This window comes from Aulostomus chinensis, chromosome 18 (genome assembly GCF_037954235.1).
Source record: "Aulostomus chinensis isolate RoL2024-O1b breed Wild chromosome 18, RoL_Achi_v1.0, whole genome shotgun sequence".
Classification (NCBI taxonomy): domain Eukaryota; kingdom Metazoa; phylum Chordata; class Actinopteri; order Syngnathiformes; family Aulostomidae; genus Aulostomus; species Aulostomus chinensis.
In genome coordinates, this window is record NC_141337.1 from 5,958,031 (window position 1) to 5,984,129 (window position 26,099).

At 41.7% G+C, this 26,099-nt stretch overlaps 4 protein-coding genes across 11 annotated transcripts in view; 2 read left to right on the forward strand and 2 right to left on the reverse strand.

Annotated features, from left to right (window-relative positions):
* rhbdf1a (rhomboid 5 homolog 1a (Drosophila)) overlaps positions 1–1,413 on the forward strand; it is a 40,314-nt gene extending 38,901 nt beyond the window's left edge. For 2 of the 4 annotated variants that reach the window (XM_086184084.1, XM_086184083.1), the window contains exon 18: positions 27–1,412. In XM_086184084.1, the coding sequence (XP_086040210.1) occupies positions 27–446 (420 nt within the window). In that variant the 3' untranslated portion in view covers positions 447–1,412. Of the gene's footprint in view, positions 1–26 lie in introns of all 4 variants that reach the window. The other 2 variants (XM_086184085.1, XM_086184082.1) reach the window with 2 other exon arrangements.
* Positions 1,412–3,303, reverse strand: aanat2 (arylalkylamine N-acetyltransferase 2). The gene is made up of 3 exons (XM_086184091.1): positions 2,889–3,303; positions 2,121–2,275; positions 1,412–2,042 (listed from the first exon to the last, which is right to left on the reverse strand). Exons 1-3 carry the CDS (start codon positions 3,052–3,054, stop codon positions 1,737–1,739), a joined length of 627 nt encoding a protein of 208 aa, XP_086040217.1. The 5' UTR covers positions 3,055–3,303; the 3' UTR covers positions 1,412–1,736.
* Positions 3,304–8,209: 4,906 nt separating this feature from the next.
* On the reverse strand, positions 8,210–19,935 carry mgrn1b (mahogunin, ring finger 1b). 3 transcript variants are annotated; one of them, XM_086186294.1, is made up of 17 exons: positions 17,750–18,111; positions 15,539–15,657; positions 15,313–15,401; positions 15,085–15,231; positions 14,377–14,494; positions 13,665–13,731; positions 13,439–13,482; positions 13,296–13,343; positions 12,866–12,934; positions 12,611–12,770; positions 12,429–12,538; positions 12,066–12,280; positions 11,738–11,849; positions 11,607–11,652; positions 10,925–11,029; positions 9,982–10,025; positions 8,210–9,890 (listed from the first exon to the last, which is right to left on the reverse strand). In XM_086186294.1, exons 1-16 carry the CDS (start codon positions 17,835–17,837, stop codon positions 9,985–9,987), a joined length of 1,578 nt encoding a protein of 525 aa, XP_086042420.1. In that variant the 5' UTR covers positions 17,838–18,111; the 3' UTR covers positions 8,210–9,890; positions 9,982–9,984. The 3 variants fall into 3 exon arrangements, with proteins under 3 accessions (XP_086042420.1, XP_086042421.1, XP_086042419.1); XM_086186295.1 differs by lacking the exons at positions 9,982–10,025; positions 17,750–18,111 and adding an exon at positions 19,831–19,935 and having other exon boundaries at positions 8,211–9,890; XM_086186293.1 differs by lacking the exon at positions 9,982–10,025 and having other exon boundaries at positions 8,211–9,890; positions 17,750–18,110.
* Positions 19,351–25,626, forward strand: cdip1 (cell death-inducing p53 target 1). 3 transcript variants are annotated; one of them, XM_086186297.1, is made up of 5 exons: positions 19,351–19,477; positions 21,707–21,854; positions 22,608–22,748; positions 22,860–23,136; positions 24,707–25,626. In XM_086186297.1, the coding sequence occupies exons 2-5, from the start codon at positions 21,779–21,781 to the stop codon at positions 24,816–24,818; spliced, it is 606 nt and encodes a 201-aa protein (XP_086042423.1). In that variant the 5' UTR covers positions 19,351–19,477; positions 21,707–21,778; the 3' UTR covers positions 24,819–25,626. The 3 variants fall into 3 exon arrangements, with proteins under 3 accessions (XP_086042423.1, XP_086042424.1, XP_086042422.1); XM_086186298.1 differs by lacking the exon at positions 19,351–19,477 and adding an exon at positions 19,881–20,019; XM_086186296.1 differs by lacking the exon at positions 19,351–19,477 and adding an exon at positions 20,095–20,347.
* The last annotated feature ends 473 nt before the right edge of the window (positions 25,627–26,099 follow it).

Consider the following 26,099-nt stretch of genomic DNA (forward strand, 5'->3'; position numbering starts at 1 on the left):
AAATGTTTATGAACACTGTGTTCCAGGTGGGACCAGCTGGCTCTCAGTTTGGGATCCTGGCCTGCTTGTTTGTAGAGTTGTTCCAGAGCTGGCAGATCCTGGCCCAGCCGTGGCAGGCCTTCACCAAGCTCCTCTGTGTGGTGCTCTTCCTCTTTGCCTTCGGGCTGTTGCCCTGGATCGACAATTTCGCTCACATCTGTGGCTTCATCTCCGGCTTCTTCCTATCTTTCGCCTTCTTACCGTACATCAGCTTCGGCCGCATGGACCTGTACCGCAAACGCTGTCAGATCATCGTCTTCCTGTTGGTGTTTGTCGGGCTCTTCTCAGGCCTCGTGGTGCTCTTCTATGTCTATCCAATCAAGTGTGACTGGTGCGAGTTGCTCACCTGCATCCCCTTCACGGACAAATTCTGCGAGAAGTACGACCTCAACGCTCACCTCCACTGAGGCAAGGGCAGCGTGGGCACAACAGGAGGTATCAGGTCAAAAGATGTGAACTGACAAATGATATCAGCCAGCTGTCCTCATCTCTGTGAACTGTAATGAAATGCTTGTGTTTTTCTACTCTGTAAAGTATAAATCCCACTCGTCGCAAGGACTTGGTCCCTGCTCACCGACAGTCATTATCACTCCCTCATTCACTGTCCAGTGAAACATGGCACGTCTGAACCTCATCAAAGCTGCCAGCTGCCTTTTACATTTGAGGCAGGAACCCGAGACGTCAGCGCTGGTACAGACTGAAGGAATGTTACACGTCAACCATAGATTTTATTAATATTCAGGCAACTTCATACAGAAGCAGGGACGGGAAAAGAATTAAATATCAATACCTTCAGTGCCTTGTTGATAAATGTTCCAACTACTGCCATATTTTTGTTACGTTATGCTGAGCACTCAAATGTTTTCTTTGTTTATTGCTTCTGAAGAAGTGATGATTGTTTTGAACACGGTAGCGTTTTAGTTACCTGTCTACTCACATGTAACTGAAGAGAACAGTAAAAACGAAAAAAAAAAAAAACATCTATCAAATGAAATTGTGTCTTTCTCGTGTTTACTGATGTAGATTTGATAGTTTGTTTTTTTTTCCCTCGCGCTATGGTTTGTTTTTCTGTCTTTTGGCTGGATAACTCAAAAAATATTCATTTTTTTAAATTACATTTTGTTCAATGATAGAACTCAGGTTGAAGAATCGATCAACACGATTTTGGAATATATCTGAATCTGATGACGTCATATCACCTTAGCAAAGTTATGTGCTGTCTGAGTGCTCTCTAGTTTTATCATTATTCGACTTCAAGAGCACAAAACAGATACGCCTGCTACTATTCAACCATCAAGGCCGATGTTTAAATGACTAAACACTTAAGAGAGTTGACAAATAAAACAGCAACACACTGGTCTTTGCAGCACAAACCAAGATTTAATGCATTTATTTCACATTTTCCATTAATTGCCTCCATGACAAACAACAAATGCATGTAAAAACAAAATGATGCCACAGGGTACAGAAGACATGTAATTTTAAGCCAAATAACTCTTTTTGGAAGAAGTGAAGTTACTCCTGGTCCTCGCTGTCCTCACACAGTCTTTTGGTCAAGTGACGTGATGGTGGAGCCAGTCCACTGGTGCGCACTGGTGCTGCGTCTCTAACTGCCCTCCTGCCTGCTCACCTTTGAATTCATATCTGCCCTGAGTCCATGTTAGAGCTGGATTAAAGTTGGGGAAGGTGTTGAGAGACTAGCAGCCGCTGTTTCGCCGTGTATACGCCTGCCCAGCCAGCATGTACTCCATCTCCTGGAACTGCATGTTGGATATAGAAATGGCTGACGGGCCTTTCTCCTTGAAGCCAGCCTTGAGGTAGAAGGGCACCAAGAAGTCCTCACAAATCAGCAGAGCTCTGCGGAGGCCTGCCATGCAGCGGAGGTACTGCAGGTACCGCCACAGGAGGATGGAGCCCTTGCCCTGCTGGCGACAATGGCGGTGCACTGACAGCACATGGATGTGGACGGTGGGGGTGTCTGGGACGTGGTGCGTCATGGCCTCCTGCATGGAGAATCAAAGAAGCACTAAGTATGTGAAAATACAAAAGCAACAGAAGCTAGTTTTCACACCCGTGCTGACCTGTGAAAGCCTCTCTTTGTCCCAGCCAGAGCCGATGATGAAAGCTACCAGCTGCCCCTCCTCGAACCAGCCCAGAGACAGCTCAGGGCACTGACCCAGGAAGTTCAGCACCTCGTTCAGGGTGAGTGGACACTCACCAGACACGGAGACGAAGGCTGGGGGGTGAAAGAAGAGACAACCAGGTCACAGTGGGATAGGACGACTCTGTTACCTGGCGTTTGATCAACTCAAGAAGGTTACAATCATCGTCTCTGGGGGTCACCATATACTGATACTTTTCAAGGAAATAACATGATAAATGCATGATTTTATGGATTTTTCCAAATGTTTTGGAAATTAAGAAAACTATTTTTAACGTTTACAATGTTCACATGTAAACATATAAATCATATAAATATAATGTCATTATCAGTAAATATCAGCTAGATTTGTTGTAGAAAATGTCAGACAAAAAAAATCTAACATTTTGCATCCATAATGATAATGAAAATATTTAGAAACGAAACATTAATACCCAGTAATCATCTGGTTCAGTGTTCTTATTATTTTTGTATTTATTTTTAATAAACAGACCGTACACTTCTTCACTATGTTACATTTTCTATTTTCAAAAGAGAGACAAAACACACAATAGATAAGTAGAATCTTACTTTTTCTCCAGATATTGTCAGTAAGACCTTTTGGCTACGGTGGCGGAGTATTTAGAATCATGACAGCACTGAACTTCAACTGCTCACGTGTTCGTATATCAAGAGAAAGTGGACTCACCTTCTCTCTCGATCTCAAACACACTGATGGCGTCCTGTGGTGTGAGGTTCCTGAACTCGCTGGCCGGGAGTGTGTGCCGTCTCTGTTGCAGAGGGCTGACCACTCGGACAGGGGTCTTCAGAAAGAAGGGCTTGAGGAACGGAGAGCCGCTGACCTGTTGTGTCATGATGCCTGAACAAGACCAAAAGTTTCTGGAACTCTTCTTTTTCTTCTTCTTTCTCTTCTTCTTTTTCTGCTTCTGCCGCTAAAACTTTGTGTAATTCTCTACTGAAACTATAAACCAAGTGGGACTGTGCCTCGGAAACTTTCCCGTGTTCTTTGCTGGTTCTGCAGCTCTGACTGCAGCTCTGGCTGGGCTTGATCTTGGTCTCTCTCTTGTTGTATCCTCCTCCTCTCTTTTCTCTCTGATCTCATACTGTAAAGTGGTCCTCTCAAAGCAGGATGTCTTGGATGATGTGTCACCAAATTCCTTAAATCCCTTGCTATCAAATGACAGAGGTTTTTTTTTTTTTTTCTCTCTCCTCTGTTTCCTTTGCAACTTACATTTTCAATCTCATTGTGCGTATTTGAATGCGACAGTGAAAGCCCACCAGAACATCAGTGGTTCCACAGTAGTTTGTAATATCTTGCTGTTAAAATGAGATCTTAATAAAGATGTGTTGACAATATCTCACAAGGTTAATTAAGCTCTTGTTCTCCGCCAGTTAGAGAAAGTTATATTACTATTTACTCTTATTTATATGTACTCACACTGGCCACTTCATCAGGTCTACCAGTACAATATAATTAATAATACTTCTCTGCAGAATTTAACGTTTTCCGAGTGCAATCGTTAAATTTTATTTGGTTAAAAAAGCATTTAAGTTCATATGGGACGGCTTCATATAGGCAGTACTCAGTGAGATGAAGGAGCTTGTGTTTGAGATTATATCATCTAATTTCAAAAAAAATCTCATCAAGAAGGTTTATCTTAATGGTATTTTTTCCACAGATTATTTTACTAACGATAACTATAAACCACCTTATTTTCATTGTTGCTTGTAATAAGAAAATCTGGCAATGCATTAGTTCAGTTCAATACAGCTCTCTTAATCCATTTGTTTTGGCTATAATGAAACAACAATAATGACTGGAAACTAAAAATATACATAAGTTAATGTAATAAAGTTCTCAAGCGAATCAAAGGGATTCTGTCTCGAGTGACGATATTTTCTTTTCCAAGGAATTGCAGTGATTAGTCTTTGTTTTTTTGCGTGTTTGATGTTAATCCTTTAGGTCCTGGTGAGTTTGACTCTGGATGACGTTTTATTTTATTTTGTGCACGTTGGGAACGCCTCTCAATGTGATGCAGCCCAGTCCCACACCACTAAGAACTGCAACCTCTATGATAAAAATGCGTAATTAACGAAAGAGTTTCTTCTAAAACTCAACGTTATTGGCGTTTAAAAGGAATAGTTGTTGTATTTGATCACCAGCGGCTTGTGAGTGTGTACTGGCACATGCACAGTACTTGCAGGAATGTGTTTTTCATGGGTGGGGACGACTGAAGGAGGTGATGCACATGTTTTTGGAGATCAAGGGCATGTGGGCTAATTTAACTGTACTGGGGGAGTGAGGAGATTTGTGTGGATTGCTGTTGGGATCATTTCACGCCTCAAAGAGGTTTAGGACGGACTAATTAAATGAGAGAGCACTTGCTTTGACTGGTCCGAGGTAAACCTGTTTACACAGACTTGTGTGAGTGTCGTCTAGCGGCGTTTCAAAGGGCCACAAGAGTTCAGACAGATTTAGCATGTGGCACGAATATATCACAAATTCTCTCCCTCTGGATGCCTTGGTCCTGCTTCCATCTAGCACGGTAGTGCCACAGTAGTGTCTGCAGGAAATGATACGCTCTACACTTTTTAAATGTTTTAATCAAATACAACAAAGCCAAAACTTCTCTGATCTAGATTTGTCTGAGCTGTTCATAAATTCTGCTTATTTGTTTATCTCAATAGGCTTCACACCATAATCACCAGCTTGAGGCTTAGCCTTAATATTGTTTAATGTCACCTCAAGAGATCAAAACCAAAATAGAATTGTTTTAAGGATTATTGTTTTACCCTACTGATTCCCTTTGGGCTTTAGCACAAGGATGAATGGGAAATCTGCTTTATTTCAAGCCATCGGCTACGTACCAGCTGGCCAATCACAAATATGAGAACATCTCTGCTTGTGCAAAGACCAGATGTTACTGGCTAGCATGTACACGGTTGTCCGGAGATGAAATGCCCTTTTCTGACCTACAGCTACATCCGTCTGTCTGGCCAGAGACAGGAGGGGCAGAATGTGGGAAAAAGCCTCTAAAAGCGCTTACAGACACCCTGCGACATGTTGGAAATGTTCATTTTGTGGTTTCCAGGCAAAGTGGGCTTGCTGAAGAGAGGAACAATTCCAGTAATTTCAGTCACTTTTGATTATTTTGACCCAATGAGAGAATTAGAAATCCTTGAATTAACCTTAAATGACCTGGAAATTTTCAGACGAGAAACGCTGGGTGGGCAGGCTCATGAACGAAACATTTTATTTTTTTTATTTTATTTACAGCTTGTTTGGCTTGTTGCTTATGCAGTGTAACTACCTACAGAACTCTCTCCAGCTCATTTATAACATACTCAACACACGCACGCGCACACACAAATATTTTACTTCCCCGGTGGATTAGGTTTTTACGAGCAAGGGGCCACACCTGAGTCCTCATTAAACTTTACACTGGCTAACACCTGTCGATCTGTCGTACTATATTGAAAACGGGAGCATTTAAAAATGAAATCGGCGCCAATCAACAGCAGGCCGGTGTGTTATGTGTGCCTCTGTAAACCGTACTGAGCTTTTTCTGGTTTAATATTTTACTCTTGGCCGCATTATGTAGTTTTGCTTGAGCAGCAGCGCCCTCTGCTGACATCTTGTGGGAACTACAGCTCACACGGAGTGTTAATTTGTTGTTTGTGTACCACACAACTTCACCCTGATTTGAAGTTAAACAACTGATTCTACAACAAGATGGATGAAGTGTAAAGAGTGTGTTTTTGGTCCTGCTGTGATATTCGTCAAGCTGGACCCACAGCAGCTGTGAGATAGAAAATCTTGCTAATGGCTCGCAGTCGACACAAGTCCTTGTTTTACTGTCCCTTTCAACCTAGAGTCCCATTTAAAATTCAAAAATTAAAGCTGAAACTCCTCCTCCTGTTGTTTTGTTTGTTTGGTCTGGGATATGCTCTGTACATTAAAAAAAAGGTCACTTTTGCAGTGTATTGCTGAAAGACTCAACAGTGTGCAAAGACAAGCTAACGGGCAAGGTTTAGCGTTGTCCACAGGGGTATTCCACAAGACTGGATGGCAAAACACAGTCACATTGAGCCTCATAGTCAAGATTAGCAGGCCGCTCCTCTGTTAGCCTGCTAGCTAGCGGATGGTGTTTCCATTCTTCCTGAAAAAAAATGCAGTTTCATGTGCGAAACAGCAGGGGGCATTGTCACTATAATACACATAATGATGTACACCAGTTAGAAGGGGAATGAGGCCATAACATCTCAGGCTGAGTTTCCTAGCTAATATGTAGTTCTCCTACAAGGGCATGGCCCCCTCAGTGGCACGCACCTGCATCACAGGGAGGACTCTGTTTGCACAGGTGCATTGTGGGGACTTGTCCCCATGATGTGTCAGAGGGAAGACTTACTTAAAGTTAAGGGAAATGTTGGGATGGCAACATCCTGCAGTGCCCGCAAAGTGCAGTTTTATTTTCGAGACTTGGTACTAATGGAGCTGGGTTTAGTATTCAGCTGTGAGGGTGAAGGCTGGGGTGGGGGTGGGGGGTGTATAAGGTCAGTAAAGGTCACAGTGAGAGCTGCACAACTACGCGTGTCATCCACTTGGCTTTTACCCATCAGCCTTCTGGTATCAGACTCCGACTTCCCTTGAAACACTCCGAACATGTGTTCTGTGTTTCCAGTTCAAGATATTTACAGCGTAAAATGGGATTTCCACAGGACAAATACTTTAAGCGGGACTGTTGTAAACTGAAAAGAATGACTGGAGTTTCTGTCCATAAATTAATCACAAAGCTTGTTACCCCCTGAGGATGTCGCCAGCCTCTCCGGTTGAATATTAACTAAAAATATGCTTTTCCATGTGTTGGAAAATCTCTCTGTTCCTTGAGCACATTTTCTGAACCACTTGTAGACTTCAAAACACTAAACACCATAAAATGATTTCATACCGAGCAGCACATGAAGTAACTTCTCCCGCAAAAGGTCCGTCACGCGCTCAAAGCGAATAACTCGTAAGTCTAAAGGCCTTTACACAGCGGGACGCCAAAGATCAAAGGGGGTGAGTAAGACTTTGTCTGCTCTGAGGTTGTTAAATGAGAAGAGCGAAATCATAACACGCTTACTGGGTGACTTATTTTATGCTGGAGTATGAATGAATGTAAAACTACTTTATGGAAGATATTTGATCTTCTCTGAAAAAAAAATATCCACAAAGTTTAAGACAATTACAGTATAACAGATGCTAATCTTACCAATAAAGATTTAGCATGAATTATTCTTTTGTTGTATGTTTTTGTGTGTATGGGGACATACAGTAACCCAGTCACGTCAGATGTTCTTCACAGCCATGTCACGTCTGTTCCAGGCTCCTCGTTGTCCAAGCTTGACCTTCCTGTACGTCCCACGCTGATATGAAGTATGTACGTCATGTATGTGACGGCGCAGTAACACTAAAGTATACCAAAGGGCAAATACAGAATGAATAAATGTCTCCACATGCAACTTTAAAAGTGTGTGTGTGTTAAGACGTGAGTGAATCACTACCGATTGTTTCTCACTTTCCGGTCACCTGATTTACGATTCACCTTTCTAATGTCTGTTTGGTCCGTATTCAGGAAACTGATGGGTGCAAATATCTCCGCATGATAGGAACAGCAAGTGGACGTCATGCGGTAAGTTGTCCTAAAAAACAACAACAAAAAGAATGTTTCTACTGCAGTAGAATTAAATGGTCATCAGTTGTTTTTCGCGAAGACGTATCAAATGCATATTTTCTGTTTTTTTTTTAATGATTAAAACCTATTATTTGCCAATTTACTAAAAGCCCTAAGACAATTATATTTACTGGAGAACTGGCAACAACATCTTTAAAAGTGTTATCTGACAGTTGCAGGGAAAACAAACACGAATTTGCATCTAACCTTTTGAACACAGTTTCGATGATTGGAAATATACTTCTCATATCATTTGGTTCACCCAACATTCTGCCACATATAAAACAAAAAAAAACAAAACGTGCCATTTGAAGTACTGAATCTTTGTTCTTTATTGTTATACACATGCTGCTATTCACACAGAGACGGACAGGTACTGATTTTACTGAGCCACAAACCACCTACAGTGGAGTCACCCTGGATACCAGGTCAATAGTGGTCAGAGCAGGAACAGGAAGGCACAGTGTCAAAGTTAAAATGGCACAGAAAAGGAGGGAGAAAGACAAAATTACATGACTTAAAAGCACTCTAAGCCTGAACTAATTCACATGCAAAATGCGAGAGTCCAATCATTAAGACTCGATGCTTGCATCTCTTGCATCGTAGTTTTTTTTCCTTCACTTAAGAGAATCCGCTTGAACCTAAATGTTAAGAGTAAATGCATATTTGATAAATGGCCTTAAAACAGTAAAATGAACAGTTAAACGTAATATTGCTCAATAACAAGGTACAATTAAGGAACATTTATTTTGCAATAGAAAAAAAGCTCTGTACATTAGCGTCAAAAATCCTGTCGAGGGGCTGAAAACTGTTGTGGATTGTAGCATTTATAAGAACACTAATTTCCAGTGCAACAAGCAGGCAGCCATATTATTTCAAGGCACATAGATCTATATGCATGGCGCTACGCTAGCAGGGTCAAGGTTTGTGAGGCTTTGCAGCCAGACAAACACCCGACCCCCTTTTTTGCAGCTACATCACATAAGCAGACACCAGTACACGAAGAGACTGTACAAAGATCTGCCACATCTACGACACGCACACTTGCTGTGCCACACTGAGTCGGCGTATATGTAGCTGGAGCGTCTATGCTTGTTGCAGGCTTTAGCTATCTTTGAGTTCAGCTGTTAGAATATGTAGCTCTTACTGATAATCAATTTTTTACATAAATGTGCATGAATCTACTTCCATTACTTCAATATGTTGTTTTTTTATGTGTGTGTGTATATATATATATATATATATATATATATATATATGCAAGTATACAATTTTAGAGGTAACCACACAGGATTCTAGTACAGTTATGATGATACATGTCATTTGAAATGATAAAGACTTGTACTTTTTTAAAGATTGAAGATAAAATAAAGTGATCTCTTCATAAAGTCTGGAATGGGTTATAAACAATTTAGTTGGAGTGCAAAATCACTTTTTTAAAAAAAAGACACGCAGATACATCAGTAAAATGCTTTAAGATCCAAAATCATCTTGACTTGAAAAAAGTCATTTATACATGTCACTGGTGAGTAGAAATTCTTTTAAATGCAATGTAAATGTGCTTAAAAGCGCCACCATGACATGTAGTGACAAACGTCTGGAATCCACATTACTGACAAACTACTGACCAACATCTGACAGTTAATGAAATGTTTTTGGAGCAGAGAAAATGAAATATCTTCTTTTTTTTTTAAACATAGGTCATGGTGTCAGAGTATATCTGCAGGTGTCAAATTACTGGGTGGAACTTAGAGACACCTCCTTCGTGCTCGTGAACTTCCTTGCACACCATCGGAGGAGATCCTGGAAGGTAGAAAGCATACGTTTGTTCTGATGGATGGGAGGGAGAAGGCCGGGTCAGAGTCAGGGGTTGAGGTGCTCATCTTCCATATGAAGGCTGCTTGTGGGACACAGGAGAGGCTGGCTAGAGCAGTTTGTGCTCTGACTTTTTAGGCTTTCCGTTGACTCTGATGACCCTGGAAAATGATCCAAGGGAAAACAAGATGTCAGCAGGAGCAACAGAGGGAGTTAGCAAGAGAAGCAGAGCTGACAGGAAAGCCTACATACCAGTTATTCGTCCATACCAATAGAGCAGGAATCAGGACCCAGAGCTGGCCAAGGTGAGGGGGTGTGAAGGGACAGGAAGGATGACAGCGAGCAGAGGAGGAATGTTAGGAAACAGAAGCCTTAGAGCACACAGCTTACGTGCAAAGCATTAGGAGTCACAGCTCAAGTACTGAATTTCAGAGGAGACATTAGAATACCAGAATGGAGACGCAACATTGTAGGAAAGCATCAAAAGCAAAAAAGAGCTGACCAGGGATGTGGTGGTGGTGGTCACATGTTAATTCCATTGCCTCCTACACTTCTGAACGGCACATAAGGACCGTGCAGGCAGTAATGTTTACACGGTGGAGTGATTCTCCACAGGCAGGCAGGTTTATGTGCTGTGTTTGAACAGCTTACTACTCCCAGACATGCCGAAGTGTCTGTGTATGAGTGCGTCAAAGCAGATTTCATTCATCAATTTTAAAAAGATGAGAGGAGAATCACAATCAAACAAAACAAAAGAAATTATTTTGGGTTTAATCGAGACGTGTGGCGTTCTGTCAGAGGCTAATTCCAGCAGCAAATAATGAGACGACAATTAAAAACAGCCCCACTGTCATGAAGTCATGGCTTTTAAGAAATCAGAAATCAACCTCCAACTGCCAATTCTGACCCTTTGAATTGTGTAAAAGGCAAAAAAACAAAAAACAAAACCCAAAACAAACAAAAAAAACCCTGTTAAATCAGCAGAATCAAACAACTAAAATGTCCCCAAAACACAACTGGATGCAGTGACCAGTGGTGAAAGTTTTCTCTCGTGAATGTGTGTGGTCAAGTTATTTTTACTCCGATCACAGTTTGAAATATTAGCCCTCAGCAATTGATGTAACGCGCAGGTGCAACAAAGAGGAACATCAGAACATACAAGTCTACTTCCTCTGTTGGTGACAGAGACTCTCACCTGGCAGAGAGAGGTCACCCGGAGGGTCGCTCTCTGTTTTGGTCAAGCTGCTGTGCTCACTGCTGCAGTCCTGTAAGATGTCTCCCCCTGAATGCATCCGGTCATCTGGATTACCCAGGTGAGAGAAGAGTGATAGGTGATGGAAAGCAGTAGTTTTGAGCACTAGAAATACCTGCAAGTTTAAACTGCAGAATGACTTTGCCACTTGTGCTTTCCATTGGTTTCCTGGGTGAGTTTCCTTGTCGCAGCAGCCAGGATCACCGCTGAAGGGCTGAGGTCTGATATATAAGCCTCAGTAAGACGCTGGCTGTCTTCGACTGATGTCAGAGGACCCAGATACCCCATCTGGGTGAAGGTTAAATCCTTTTGGGAATTTTGAGGATCCTAATTATTCAGCTCAGGAGAGGAGATCAACTCTCAGCCAGGACAATAAATCCCGCATTTACATTTAATGAATTTGATTTTGAGGATCTTTCACCTATTATCATTTTTTGCGGGTTTGACTAAACTTTGGACTCTCAAGTGCACTCACAATGACTACCATGTAAATTTACTTTTTCTCTTGATAAATTGTTCTGTAAGCAAACATCCAGCTATGTTCCTTTTGCTGAAACAGCTCTGAAGCTAAAAAAAATTCTAAAGCAAATTTTCCTCATTAAACCACACCAGCGAGAGAACTCACCATCATCTGGGGACAGAGACTCTGCTACGTCCTCGGTAGCTGTGGCCTGAAAGAAGAAGGAGGAACGTTTATCAGAGTTTTTGGGTGCAGCACGGCCAGATGAAATAACAGACGATGAGGTGGCAGCTCACGTCAGTGGGAGCAGGACTGCTGGACAGCAGCGTGTGTGGCTGAGCGTCTGACATCTCTGACAACTTCTCCTCATCTTCCTCCTGGATGGGAGAAGATGGAGACCTCAGGGTGCTGGAACGAAATAGAAGGTAAGAAAAACTAAATAAAATCAACGGTATTCATTGGCAGTTACATACGTGGACATTTTTTTCACAAATCAAACCACAACTCTCCAAAGAAATGACAGACAAATGAGCCCTGTGCAAAATGCAGTTATCAAATCACATGTTGCGTAATCCAATTTTTAGTCCTAATCTGTTTATTCCCAAATATTTTAATTACAGTTACCTGTCAGGTGACTTGCTGACTTTGCCTTTCTGCAGACTACTGTCACTTAGATGTTCTGGCGAGCTCAGCTGTCTGCTGTCACCTCCGAGACCCCCCGAGAAGTTGATTTCATCGTAGAGGGGAGCAGAGGGGATAGCGGGTGACACCGACCGCAGACCGTTGAGAGCCTCCAACAGTGAGATGGGTTCAAACCCGGGTGGAACCGAGTCAGAGCTCTGTGGAAGAGATGAACACAAGGAACGTCGCTGCATGTTTGCAATTTTCAAGCACCGTGAAGGTGAAGAACACTGACAAAGAGCTATTTTAAAGTTTAAGTGTGAGCCATGTACATGTGAAGCGTGTGTGTGTGTGTGTGCGACTCACTGAGTGCTCGTCATGGTCCATAGTCTGAGCCAGTACAGGACTGAAGGAGACGGGAGAGAGCGCGCCGGGTTTTTTCCTCACAGCTCTGATCTGCAACAAGGCCCTGAAGGCTGCGAGAGGAACGCCAGACAAATTAGACACAATAATAAGATCATTGCTTTTCAAATAGAATCACAACTTACGCAGCCGGCAGATGGGACAGTTGTTGGCCTGGTAACGGAGGGTGTCAGCGCAGGAGTTGCAGAGGCAGAGATGTCTGCAGGGCAGGATGAGTGTGTCTCGCAGGTCGGACAAACAGACGACACACTCGTTGCTGTTGTCGCTGTTCTCATCGTCTGATGGCTGGAAAAAGAAAACACATGAAATCACCTGTTACACAAATCTAAATGATCAAAACATGATTGTGATTCAGGTATAAATGATGTTTCAACTGAAACCTTGGTTTCTTGGTTGTTTTTGTTCTCAATCCCATAAATCTCCTGTAGGAGGTAGCTCACTCGATCCACCTGGAACAACAAAAACAAGAGTTTGATGTTTTAGCTTTACATTGTGTTATTTTAATTACTTAACTGAGAAGTTATACACAAAATCCGAACTTTTCATGTGATACTGTTTCAAATTAAAACCATTCGTGAGAGCATTTAATTAAAAGATGGTTTCACATTTACAAGCAGATGAAAAAAAATGATCCATTAAGCCTTCCTGAGACCCCAGAGGGCCTCAGCATGGCGATTAGTGAACACATTTCTGTGTATACGTGTGATCTGAGATAAGGGAATCAAGTCCATGCAATCAGAATTGTTCAACTTTCAAAGTCATATAAAAGTTAACATCAAAATAATTATCAAATAATCTTCATCAACCTACAATTTGCTTTTGCTTCAGTGGCTTGACTGAGAAGCTGCCATCAACGTGCTGTGGGTTAAAGCAAGAAACACAACAAAAAAGCTGAGCTCATTACAACTTTGTTCTAGTGAAGATTATTATTACTTATTAGGATGTATACGTACTCTCTCAAAGGCTGCCAGAAGTACGTGAGCATGTCCGAGGCAATCTAGAAAATAGCAATCAGTGTCATGATTAGAACAAGTGTTGGCCCGATGTGGGTGCTGGCATCAAGTTCAGCTGCACATACCTGCAGCATTCTTGTGACGATCTCTAACTACTATTTTCCGCTGACATTTTTGTCTGACCTCTAAACAGAAAAATAATTTTTCAATCGTTTTGGTAACCTACCATCCCCTTCATCAACCACCGCTTGGATAACCATGGGAAACACTCCTCGGTCGAGGTCAAAGTTCAGCTTCAAAGGAAACACAGTCATTATTCGATGAGGTGCGGCAGTGGAACATCCTCGAGTTAAAAAAAAAAACTCATGTGGATCTCTGACTCAGTTGTGCTGCATAACTGACACCTGTCACAGGTCACAGTGATGTCACATCCTCCGTGGGACTTCACCAGGTACATTTAAGATGTTTTGTCTGCCTGATCTTTTTGACTTGCTGATTCAAGCCTTTTCCTCAGGTATTCATGCACCGCCCCTATGCACTGAAATTATGTGTTCATTGTTAAATCCCTTTAAAAATGACATAAAGATTTGCATCTGTGCTTCACCCCAGTAATAACTCTGTCGTGGCTGTTTGCAGAACTGCACAAATTTTCATCTTGACTGGATGTTCTCTGCTGTTTGCGTCTACTTCCTGTCTGGATCAGTGCACTCTGTGCAGCTTGACATGGCTTCCATCATGAATAATCTAGACGTGTATTTGTAGCAGATGGATGCTTCAGATGTTTTCTATACTGGCAACGGTTAGTTCAAACAACGCAACACTCAAGTGAGTGAATGTCGAGCATATTTACTACTAATAAATTCACAGCACAGGAGAATTTTCGATTTGTTTTCATGAAGTGTGACTCCCAGATTGAACTGACTACTGCAGATACTTACATCTTCCTCTTTCCACTCGCTGAAATCTATTTTGAAAGACGGCATAGAGAACTGTTGGCTCACTCCCCTCTTGTAATGTACAGTCTCAGAGACCATCGCTGGATCTTTTGGGCTGTACCTTTAAAACCAGAATTCACCGAAGAAGAAAAAAAAAACAGTCAGTTTTTAGACACATGAATAACTCCAGGAGTGACTCACCTCCCACTCTAGTTCATTCTTTTCTAAAGGACAACAGCACTGAGGCATCTGTTTGAGTACAACTGAATATGTCACCTCTACATATTGAATACATTCACTAGATGAAACCGAATGAACATCCATCTTTTTCCTTTTCTTTCTAAAAAATAAAAAAAACACCTCATCATAACACAATAACTTCACCGTGGACTGTAACTTTCATCTTCTACGTCTCAGCTGCAGTATCCATGGCGACTAGTGGTTGCTAAGGACCCAACTAATCTATTCTAGTCTTTGTGCTTTCAGGTTTCAATCTCAAACATGATGAAAGCATTTAAATGTTCCAGGCATCCTAAGCAATGTCAGATGAATTAATTCATGTTTGAGGTTTAGACGACTGCTCCTCTCACAGATACGACAGAGAGAACTAATGACAGCATTATAAGTGAGGCAACTAGATTTAATGAAAATGGAGAAGAGATTTAGCTTATGTCAGGTTAATATGTAAATCTAAGGAGTTTTAAATCTTACACTGCCATCCCATTGGAGAATTCCTCAAAGGCTTGACAATAGAGGGTGATGGCCACCCGAGCATCGGCGTCAAAGGTGAACTCCACTCCATACTGAACCTTCGGTTTCCCTCCTTCCTCCACCGGGGAGTCAGAGTCATCTTTATACCTGGAGTCCAGAGGTTTAGTAGGTTGTTACAACACAGTGAACAGCAAAACTGAAATATTTACATCACCTCACTATCCTTACCGGACCAAGCGCAAAGAGTCCTTTCTAATGTTGACCAGACTTCTCAGGGTTTTCACAGGCTCGTGGGGTGCAGGCGTCACGTAAGGAAACTAGTGAGATAATAGAATTTAACTTTACCGCTGATTAAAGCTCTGGCATCCACCAGCACTGGAGAATATAGAGTAGAGAATTCTCAGAGGATTAGAACATGAAAAGTAGGTTGAAGACACATAAGTTAAGTTTTCACCTGCACTGGCCTATTTCCAAGGAAATTCAAATCCATGTTTTCCCCAAAAAGGTATCCCTCGGGATGTGGTGTGTCGAATTTCTCTCCTCCCATGAAGAAGTGACTCGCAAAATAGTTCCCTGAGAGGAAGAAGAGAGAAAAAAAAAAAGCTGAATTATTAAAGCGCTGCAGTGACAATGCTAATTTGAATTTTTAAGAGTGACCTTTCTGTCCACATCTGCAATAGCTAGAATTACAAGCATGGCCTGTAACATTCCTTATCAAGCTCTTTGTTGGCCATTGTCAACTATATGTTTGTGTGTGTATTAGACCTGGGTGATAAATCAATAACGGTAACTTAAGGTGACAGACATTTCAACTATAATAATATATAAAAAAAAAAATTTAATTGAACACACGCAGCCCTCAAAGCCCATAAATATGCTTAGCTGATTGCACAAACAACTCCCAAATGTGCTCTGGCTCACAATCGGCCTCATATCCCCTGATAGTGAAGCATTCTGCCAGCGCCACCCAAACAGAAAATGATTTAACAAGTGTGTTGTGTAACACAACAGCAGAAACATCATCCAGTGAGAAAAATGAGTGCAGATAGAGATGCTTGTAAATGCAAAAGGGAAGATTCATATGTGGCAAAGCTTTTTAAAAAGCTTGACAAATTAAGTGAATAAATCCAACAGTGTGAGCGGTCCAGTCGATTTAAAAATTTGTGGCAACTGTCGCAGTTTTTGTTTGGTGCTATGCAATGATGTCACAGTGTTATGCTGCATGCCTGTACAATCATAAAAGCTCAAAATATTTCCCGCAATTATTTTGAACAGTACGACACACATGTGCTTATTTTGTGGTTATAGTTTATATGTGTTTGTTTTGTTTTTTTTCTTTGGTTCTTTATTTATTATAATATTGTTGTTAAAACAAAACACTGCAAAGTGTTATTTGTATTTTCATGCCAGTTTAAATTTCTTCGTTTGAACTGAGAAGAAAAAAAAAAACGCGTGAGAATTTGGGTGTAAGTGATTTGATCACCAAACAAATTGACTCATGATCTCATTTGTTTATAATATTGCAATATTGTAAACAATAACTGCAATGGGACTTTTTCACCAAACCATGCAGCACTAGTGATCACCCACTCTGACCAATCAGCACTCTGCAATTTTTTCACCTTATTAAGGGGATACATCACACTTAATGTACGAGGTAAGGAAAAGTAAGGAGCTCATGTGACTCCTTCTCTGCTCATGTAACCCCTATGAAGGTCAACTGATGTGGAGTCGTCTGTGGGGGCAGCAGCAGCTTCTCGGGTGGGGTGGGGGGGTGGGGGGCTGGCTTTGAGGTATTTGGTGAAAAGAGAATAATGGCTGAACTATCATCCCTGAAGCAGAACATGTACCTGCAGGCTGCTGACAGGACTGTGAGCTCTTACAGTGACAGACTCCATCACCACCACCCACTGTATGTGAAGGTGAGACCCCTTAAGGGGCCGACCTCGATGCTGCTGTCTGAACGAACCGTCACCACTGAACTCACTGGACTACTAACACCAAAACTATCAAAAATACAGCTGGTACAATAGAAATGCACATTCCATTATTTTAATGTTCATTTCATTTATTTAGAGCACAACTACTGGATACACATCTTGCTTATTTGCTGATGCCCTTGCTCTCTAAATATAATTCATTATCACCACATCAAGTGACACATTATTATGAAGGTTGTCTCATCCATAGTGTTTATGGTTTTTAAACTGAGTCTAATCTAACCTTAGGGTACATACCTTCACATTATGTGCTGCTGATGGAAAATATGAAGAAACCATAAGTGAAAGTGTTACAATAAGATGACAATGAAAATGTCGCATTCACTACTTTTGCTTAAAACACAGCTTTAAGCTTTGTGCTACCAAATGTGATTCGCGTCATGCCTCTGGACGTCAACTTCGACTGGGTGTAAACGGAGAACGTAGACTGTATATGTTTGTCAGTGCGAGGTGTGACGTACATTATGATAATACAATCATTATGCATGTCACTGATCATAACACCAGATGAGATGGACGGAGAAAGGATTAGACGCCGTGATCGACTCGCCTATCTTCGCCTGAAAAATTGCCAGTAGGACTGATAGGGAAAATGACAAGTTACGTCCGCTTCCGTTTATTGGTGAAGATCTGGATTCAGACCTGACACACTACTTGGCACTCACCAGATTTCGGTGGAAATCGATAAGCCGAGTTGGCCTGGATATCGATATCCTCCACACCAGCGATTCGGCGACTCAGGATGGACCCCATCTTTCTCTGCTGGAACGCCGATGTTAGCTAGCAGCCTAGCGGCCGACGCTACGTCAGTAGCACTCGCGCTGCTTTCGGCGCACACTTACGCCAAAATAGAGTTAGAACCGGTTAAAAATGAAACCTCCTGGTTAATTAAACATTTCACACTTTCAGTTTTTTGGTTTGTTTGTTTTTTTAGTAATTAGCTAAGCAGCGAATGCTAGCATACAGCAGATTTAGGCGAGCTGTTGTTTTGCCAGAGCCGTGCTAACGTAACAGGGAGTCAACCTGATTGGCTGTCGCCATGCCTCCACAGAGTTTCCGGACGTTAGTTTTATGTCAGCACACCGCCCGGCCAGGAACAAGGAGTCGATGGATTTGGGTCACAGTACGACAGCCTTTGGGCCAACATAAAGGATGGATGTTGGCCTCATTGAGCTATACGGGGTGTTTGGGGGACCTTGCTAACACCGCAACAAAAATAATAATGACAAAATGAGGTGTTACAACACATTAAGTCCTGTCTTTGGGTGTCATGTGATTACACCTTAGACTCGGAGTTTAACATGAGCGCTCCCGCCCTAAAAGGAAGTGCCCCCTCAGGTAAAACCACATCTTTGTAATAAGAGGTTATTTATAGCCCCTTCTAGCATTTTTGTTCTTTCTTTTGCAGCTCAATCATGTTGTTTGCATCCAGTAAATTAGTTTTGCCATTAATTATTCGCTATTTTACACTATCTGTTGAGTTAATATTAATTTTGCTTTTGTTATGGAGCTTAAATCACCAACATCCACCTTGTAAAACTTGTAAAGAAACTGGAATGATGTGATAATAAAATGGCTCTGAAACTGAACTTGGATTGGAGTCTTCCCTCTGGTAAACCCTGCTGGTTTGGGCCAGAAGGGTTGCAAAAATCGACACAGACTGAAAGTTTATGGTCTGTTTAGAATCCCTATGCAAATAATTGTAATGTTCAATACTGTTTTACTCCAAGCACTAAATCCTAGACATAAATTTCATTTTGAAAGAGCAGAATATTTAATGCTCAGAGGTGCTGGTGTTTAAACATCCTGGTTCTGCGTTGGTCTCCCAACTCATCAGACAGGTCCCTATTAAGCATCTGAGGAGTGTTATGGACTTTTGTGAATATGTGAACTCTGCATTGCTCTCGTTGAGAGATGGGCAACATGTCGGAAAATTCAATAAGCCCTTTAATTTATTTGAACGAGATGCGCTGGCTTAACAAAATGAAAATGATGGCTACGTGTTACTGAAAGTGAAACTGTAGCGCTTTCCCTTGCTTCTGGTTTACTCATACTGGTGTTCTGCTAGACATTTACTGGAGAATATAATATAATATTTTTAACATTGTTTTTAAAAAGTGGATACATGAGAGCAAGAGAGTTACAGGAGGGGTCAAATTGCAATGGCCTTTTCTTGGCATCCAACCAAGCTGTGCTATAAAGCAAAAAAAAGAAAGAAAAAAAAAGGTATTTTAATACCTTATGAGTTTGCTTTTGATCTGTGGCCCATCATTTAGCTTACGTTTTGGTAAAGGTAAAAAGTTTGGGCCCCCCCAACAGGCAATAGTTGACCTGTGGTATCATGACAGCTCACTGCCCTCTAGCGCCCCGAACAACAAACGACAAGACCCCTGGTGAGTCGGTTCAAACTTGAAAAGAAAATGTAGCTCATTACTGATATTATTATTGTATTAGTATACCAGTGCCGACAGTAGTTTGCTAACAAATTAATATAATGTTGTACAAACCATCTACTATTAGCATACCTAGACTTCCGGTATTTTAATAAATAAATGTAATTCAACTGAATTTATATTTTTACACGTGGTTGTTTAAAAATGTTCATTTAGTTTATATGATTACTGTAAAAAATATAGTTTTACAATATTAAATAGGAAATTTTGATCATAAAATGTATGACTGTAAGCTAAATGAGTGTGTAGTTTCAGTAGATTATAACGCAAAAAAAATAAAATACTTATCTTACTGGCACTTATAAATGCACTTTTCTATATTTCCTGTCGGAATTTTTAATAGTTGGTTCCATGTCGCCAATCATTGTGACATCTGGTGTCAGTCCGTATTAGCGGACGTTGACTCTCGGCGGTTGCTAACGTCAAACTACTTCAGATACACCGCTGTCAGGAAGCCTGTCTCCCAAAAAACAAACAAACAGGTAACTCGGTACTACAACGTTACATTCGCGACTAGTTAAAGTGTGTTACATATTTACAAATGTTCATTCTATCGATGTGGGCGTTCCGGGATTTATTGCCACTGTGTTGTTTTTGTGCCTAGAATGGCGACGCCAGCTATCTAGCTAGCTAACTAGCCAGCTAACGCTCGAAGCTAACGTTAGCAAACATTCTATCCTGTGATTTAGTCGAACAAACAGAAACCGTCACCTCAAAGTTTTCTAACAAGCTGAGTACTGGTCACTTTGAGGCTTTCCCCCTTATACTATCCTCCTGCCTCGGTAAGACAAATTCTCCTGCATCTGTCAGGTAAGTTAGCGCTAGTACATCACTCCGTAATTGTCACATCAATTAACATTATAAAAAAAATGCCTTGTTTGTACAAGAAAACGCCTTGATTTGAAATCACCAGCGCTGGATTTCACTTGTCTTTATTACGTAAAGAAGTTTTTCGTGTTTAGTTGTGCAAGTCGCTTTGAGCTGGATAATCTGGGAAAGGATTAAAAAACAAACATCAGGTAGCTAGCTAGCTAGCCTGGTGGTTAGCTGAGAAGCGCTGGCATTCATTAAGGAGCAATGCCTCCCTGTCAACACAGACGAGGTTGGTTTAAAAGCAGCTCGAGTGGTGATGGACGCCCTTAGTTTTGATGACTTGTTTCATTTACACAATTTGTGTCACAGCGTAGACGGTATAGAGTTGACAACGAGTTGTTGATGTTCTTTCAATCACTGTAACTTGTTTATTCGTCCCTATTCATATGTTTTAATTTGTTCGTCTATAGTGTAACCACGTTGTCATAATTCCAGTGTTGTTTGTTGAACGCAGCATTTTGCAACTGCATGCATTATTCAGCCAGTGAGAAACCCAAGCTCCTTGAAGACAACTGAGGAGCTCCTGCTTGTGTTGCTGTCTTATTCCCGTTTTCCACTCATTCACACCTCAGTCCAGAGTAGGAACAGCCTCATCAAGTCACTTATGTTAGTGTTTGCTGTGCGGATCGGGGTTGATTTTTAATCACAAAATCCATTTTCATTTCCAGTTTTCATGTCACCATGACACTAAAACAAGTTGTGCGAGGATGCATTTATCTGAAAAAGTAAATAAAAACTTATGCAATGATAATATGAAGTTTAGGAATTTTGAAAGTTGCCATCTTCCAGGCCTGGGAATTTTTTAGAAAAAGAAATGGCATTTTGGAAATTACAAATAGTTTCACTACAAATAGCTGCTTAGTAGAGTTTTTATGCTTCAGTTTGGATCAACAGTTAAGAGATAGGATTATGTTGTATCAAACCAAACTGCACATGGGTCAATTATTGACTTGGACTTCTTGGTTTGTTTTTCATGTTTAAACAAATGTTTCATAGAATGAAACGTCATGAAGGTGTCCCTGAAAGACATGTCAAATTCCTGGAAATGAATTGGCAAAAATATCTATGTTTGTAATTCAATATTAGCAGGTAGATTCCAGTAAAATCTAAAATCAGTTGCCTTTTTCTTTCACAAAGTGATTGAACCTTTGTCTATGTGCAGCCTGAGATCAGCTGTTACACTAAGTACCTCATTAGCCTCTCTGACTGCTGTTAGAACATTTTATGACTTGGGAGAACCTGTGTCACAGAGTAATGAGCTATAGGATTTAAACTGTTTGCTCTTTATTCTACCAGAGTCAAAGTCCCAAGCGGAGCTGTGAGTGGAGCTCTGTGTCCAACACCCCCCTGTCCAGACGTCCGGCCAGTATGTCCAGCGATCCTCCTCCTCCGTACCCCGGAGGTCCCAGTGCCCCACTGATTGAGGAGAAGAATGGACAACCCGGTAGGGAGAGTAATCACACAGGATTGGGGGTGTTTGTCTAAAACACACTTCTGATTTAAGAACTCTTCTCTACACTCTGAGGAAATGATGTTGCTGTGTAAATTTGGGGAACAAGGAAATACTGATCTTAACTTCTCTGACTGAAATCTATGACAGTGATTTCTGTCGAAAGCCTGATTTATGCTTCTGCATCTCGTCGACGCTGTACCTACGCGGACCCTACGGCGTAGCCTGACGCGCGCCTTCAAAAAATCCTGACGTCGAGGACTGCGATTGGTCCGCTCAGAATGTAATTTCCGGTTCAGTCGCAGCCTTATAGTCGCAGCACAACGACAACACCGCCATTTTCAAAGTTTCTGTGGTGAAAGCTCCAAGAAAAAAATGGACCAAACCGAAGAAAGGATTATCGAGGAGGTGTGCAAGTACAACCACCTCTACAACTCCTCTTCGCGGCACTATAAAGACTGCCACCCCCCTAGTGGCTTAGCGGTGAATTGCAGAGTAACGCATTCCCTCAACGCAGAACTATAAATGCTCAGTGACAGCGTAGGTACGCCGTCAAAGCGACGCAGAAGCGTAAACCAGGCTTACATCACTCATCAGCAGACGAGACCTTTTCCAAGAAACGTGGACAGAAAAAGACGCCACCACATGTTAGATTATTTGCATTTACTGTAAAAGATAATTTGTGTGTAACTGTCTTCACTTCATTGCTTCTCTATTTGTTTTGTCTGTGTGATCCGGCTCAAACAGTTCCGATAAGAACGGCTCCTCCACAGGGACAGCCTCTGCCTCCAGACTATGGCCCTCCACCCTATGAAGCCCCACAGCAAGGCTTCCTCCCCCCACATGTTCCTGGGGAGGTGCCCATGCCCATGCCCCTCCCACCCCAAGGTGCTTTGATGTAGAACACACTGATGTAATTGGTGTACATATTACACCTCTAATGACCTCAGTCACATCTGTCAGTACAGTTCTAAAGTTCATCATGTATGTTTTGTGTAGGTGTCCCCTACCCTCCCCCGCCCGGTCACTATCCTCACCCTATCCCGGGACAGATGGGTCCTGGTCCAAGTCACTTTGTCCACATGGGGGGTCACACAGCAACCGTTCTGGCTCCTCCAGGAGCCGCCACCACTGTGACTGTACTGCAGGGGGAAATGTTCCAGACCACACCGGTGCAGACTGTGTGTCCGCACTGTCAGCAAGCAATCGTCACCCGCATCTCGCACGATGTCGGCCTCATGAACACACTCTTCTGCCTCTTCTGCTTCTTTGTAGGGTAAGTAGAGGAACAAGTGTCTGGCAGCTCTGATACCGATAACTGTGGCGCCAGAATATGCTGGCAGTGGAAGGCTGGATGTGTCTGTAAGGGCTTCACATGCTACATTCCAAGATAAAAGACATTTTTGAGACTAATTTGAAAGAACCTCTGTAACAGATCATCTTTTGAGATTTGGTGCTTTGTTTGATATCAAAGCATCCTACTTCAGTGAAATGATACTGAGCCAAGAAAACCGGGTTGTCGTCACATCATGTTTTCACCTCGAAGTGTGACTTGTCCAACCTGTTGGCAAACACTTGTCTGTTTACACATCCAGCAGTTTGAAGATTAACTTGCACTTTCAGTCGTGTTTGTCCAGTAGTCCCTGTCTGTTAGCTCTGCTTTTAGTGTCCGTCTGAACTGAGCTGCTGCACCATGCTAATAAGCTAGCTGTTAGCTGGGCCATTCTTGTGTAGGTGCTGAAGCAGGTAGCTCATGCTCTGAAAGCAGTCTTCTACTGTGACTGAATTTGACTCAGTCTTTCTATTTGTTGTTGTTTGACATAGTTTTTTTTTCACCATGAGCTCCTCATACTTCCTACTGAAGAGCTTAATCATGGTGATGAAACCGTTCAAGCTCAAGGGGTACGTGGGTGCATGATACGACCCATCTGTGACTCATCTGTGAGTCCCATGATCGCAGATTGCTCTTTCTCTCACTGCTACAATGTTTTTATCACTCACCTCATATAGTTTGGGATCAACCAACACAGCAAGAAAAGGGGGATGAGTCCCGACCCATTAGGCTGGTTGCCTAAGAAAGTGTGACAGTTAAATGCTACTAAATGCTCGGCAGTGTTTTAGCAGCCATAACTTGGTGTTCGTAGTAAAACCTGAGGGTTTGGTTTATATCTGTAAGTTTCTTACGCAATGAAACTTCAGTAAGTAGAACAGACTTTAGGTACAAGCTGCCTAGTCTGCTCAGATGGCTCATGCTTTATGCTAGAAAGATTGAGAGTCCATAAGATTCCATACAACTGACAAACACTGCATGTAAGTTGAAAGCATGAATAACAAGTTTTTATCTTGCCAAACGTGTCATTATCTCTGAACCAGCACCAAGATGTTCAGCAACAAATCCCAATCCCTGTACCCTCCAACTGAACTCCAACCTGAAGGAGAGTGAAGTTCTGTTCCCGCTTATGTCAACTGTGGTGGTGTTGAGAGGATGTCACCTTAGATGTTGACAGCCTGTCACTGTGCAGAGCAAGTGAACCTGTTAGCGGTTACACACAGATGACAATCAGTGGAGGACCAACTGAGCTCTGAGCACACAGAAATCAGCAAGGCTTGAATCAGTCTTCCAGCAGGCTGTGATGATGGTGTCTGTCTGGTCTTGTTCTGCAGAGCTCCTGTGTTCCAGCAGGACTCCTGTACTTCATTTGATTCAGATCAGCATAAACTGTTGTCTCAGTAGTGCTGATATGTTCTTGATTCCTAAGCCAGCAGCTTCCTCTCAGCTTCCAGGCACTGACATGCACACAGAGGATGTACTCGATAACTGGACTCTTCTCCTGTGTGTTCCTCAGGTGTGATCTTGGCTGCTGCTTGATTCCCTGTCTGATTGATGACCTCAAGGATGTGACACACACCTGCCCTTACTGTAAGGGCTACATTTACACATACAAGCGTATATGCTAACCACCGACGGCTGTATGCTACTACCAAGATATGCATATGCGCGCGCACGCACACACACACACACACACACACACACACACACGCACACACACACACAGCGCCCCCTGCTGGTAGTGACAGGCTTTTCACCCCATTTTTACGAAGTGTCGTGTAGCCTCTCTTAATTTGTGCGTGTAGTTTTCTCATGAGTTCACAGAATATTTACTGTATATATCCTAAAGCTTAATACTTTCATGTATAAATATGCATTTGAAATGTGGAATATCGCCCTAAGACTCCGGACGCTTTGATGGATATGCAGCAGACGTACAGATGCATCTTATCCTGACTGGTAAAATAGATTAAAGGCTTGTAATTCAATGCGTGTAAATGAATCAAATCATCTGTGGATAGACAGAAGCTGTGAAAACGGTCACTTTATTAGAACTCACCTCTAAGCTAGTATATCCATATTGAATGAGCCAGGTTTTTGTTCCCTATTTATTTTGAGTATTTTATCCGCTATTTTAACTAGATAACAACTGTGAAAATTTGTCTCCGTGTCGCCTCAATTTATTCCAGGTTTTTTTTTTCCTCCTTTTATCAGTATCCCGTTTTGAATGTGAGCAAACGAATCACTCTCATTTTGAAGATTGATGTTAGTTGCTTTTCTTTTCTTTTTTTCCTTTTTTCTCTCTCTTTTTTTTTAAATCTTCTGGGCTTCATTCAGTGGTCACAAAATGTTCAGTGATTTACAGTTGAGCTGTTACACTTCTGTTCCCCCTGTTCATGGTGTACTACATTAATAAAGCCAACATTTGCACTTTAATTCACATCTTCCCTCCTGTGATGCATCGTAACGCCGGGGAGACACAGGAGGTGGAGGGAAACACCCTCATCATTCAGCAGCAGCCAGCAGAAACCGTTTGAGTGTCTTCTGCCCGCTGCCATTGAATCTGGCAAAAATATCCCTGAATATCGTGGAAGTTTTCAAACCTTACTGTCAAAGTTGGAAACTTTCCCCTGGAATAACCTGGAAGTTCTTGGGTAAATGTATACTAACAGTATTTTTCATTAACAGGCATAAACAAGTTAGAAACATTTTGTATTCTCATTATCAAACATGTATGAAAGTATTTGTAATTCACATTGTAGAAAATATATTTATATATATTTTTTGAACTTGATTTAGTTGTGAGTTGAACTTTAATGTGTTCTTTCACTGAATGATAAGAGGCCCAAAAGTCTCATTTAGTCAAGCTTCTTATGTATGTTGGAAACTTTCTTAAAACTATTTTTATA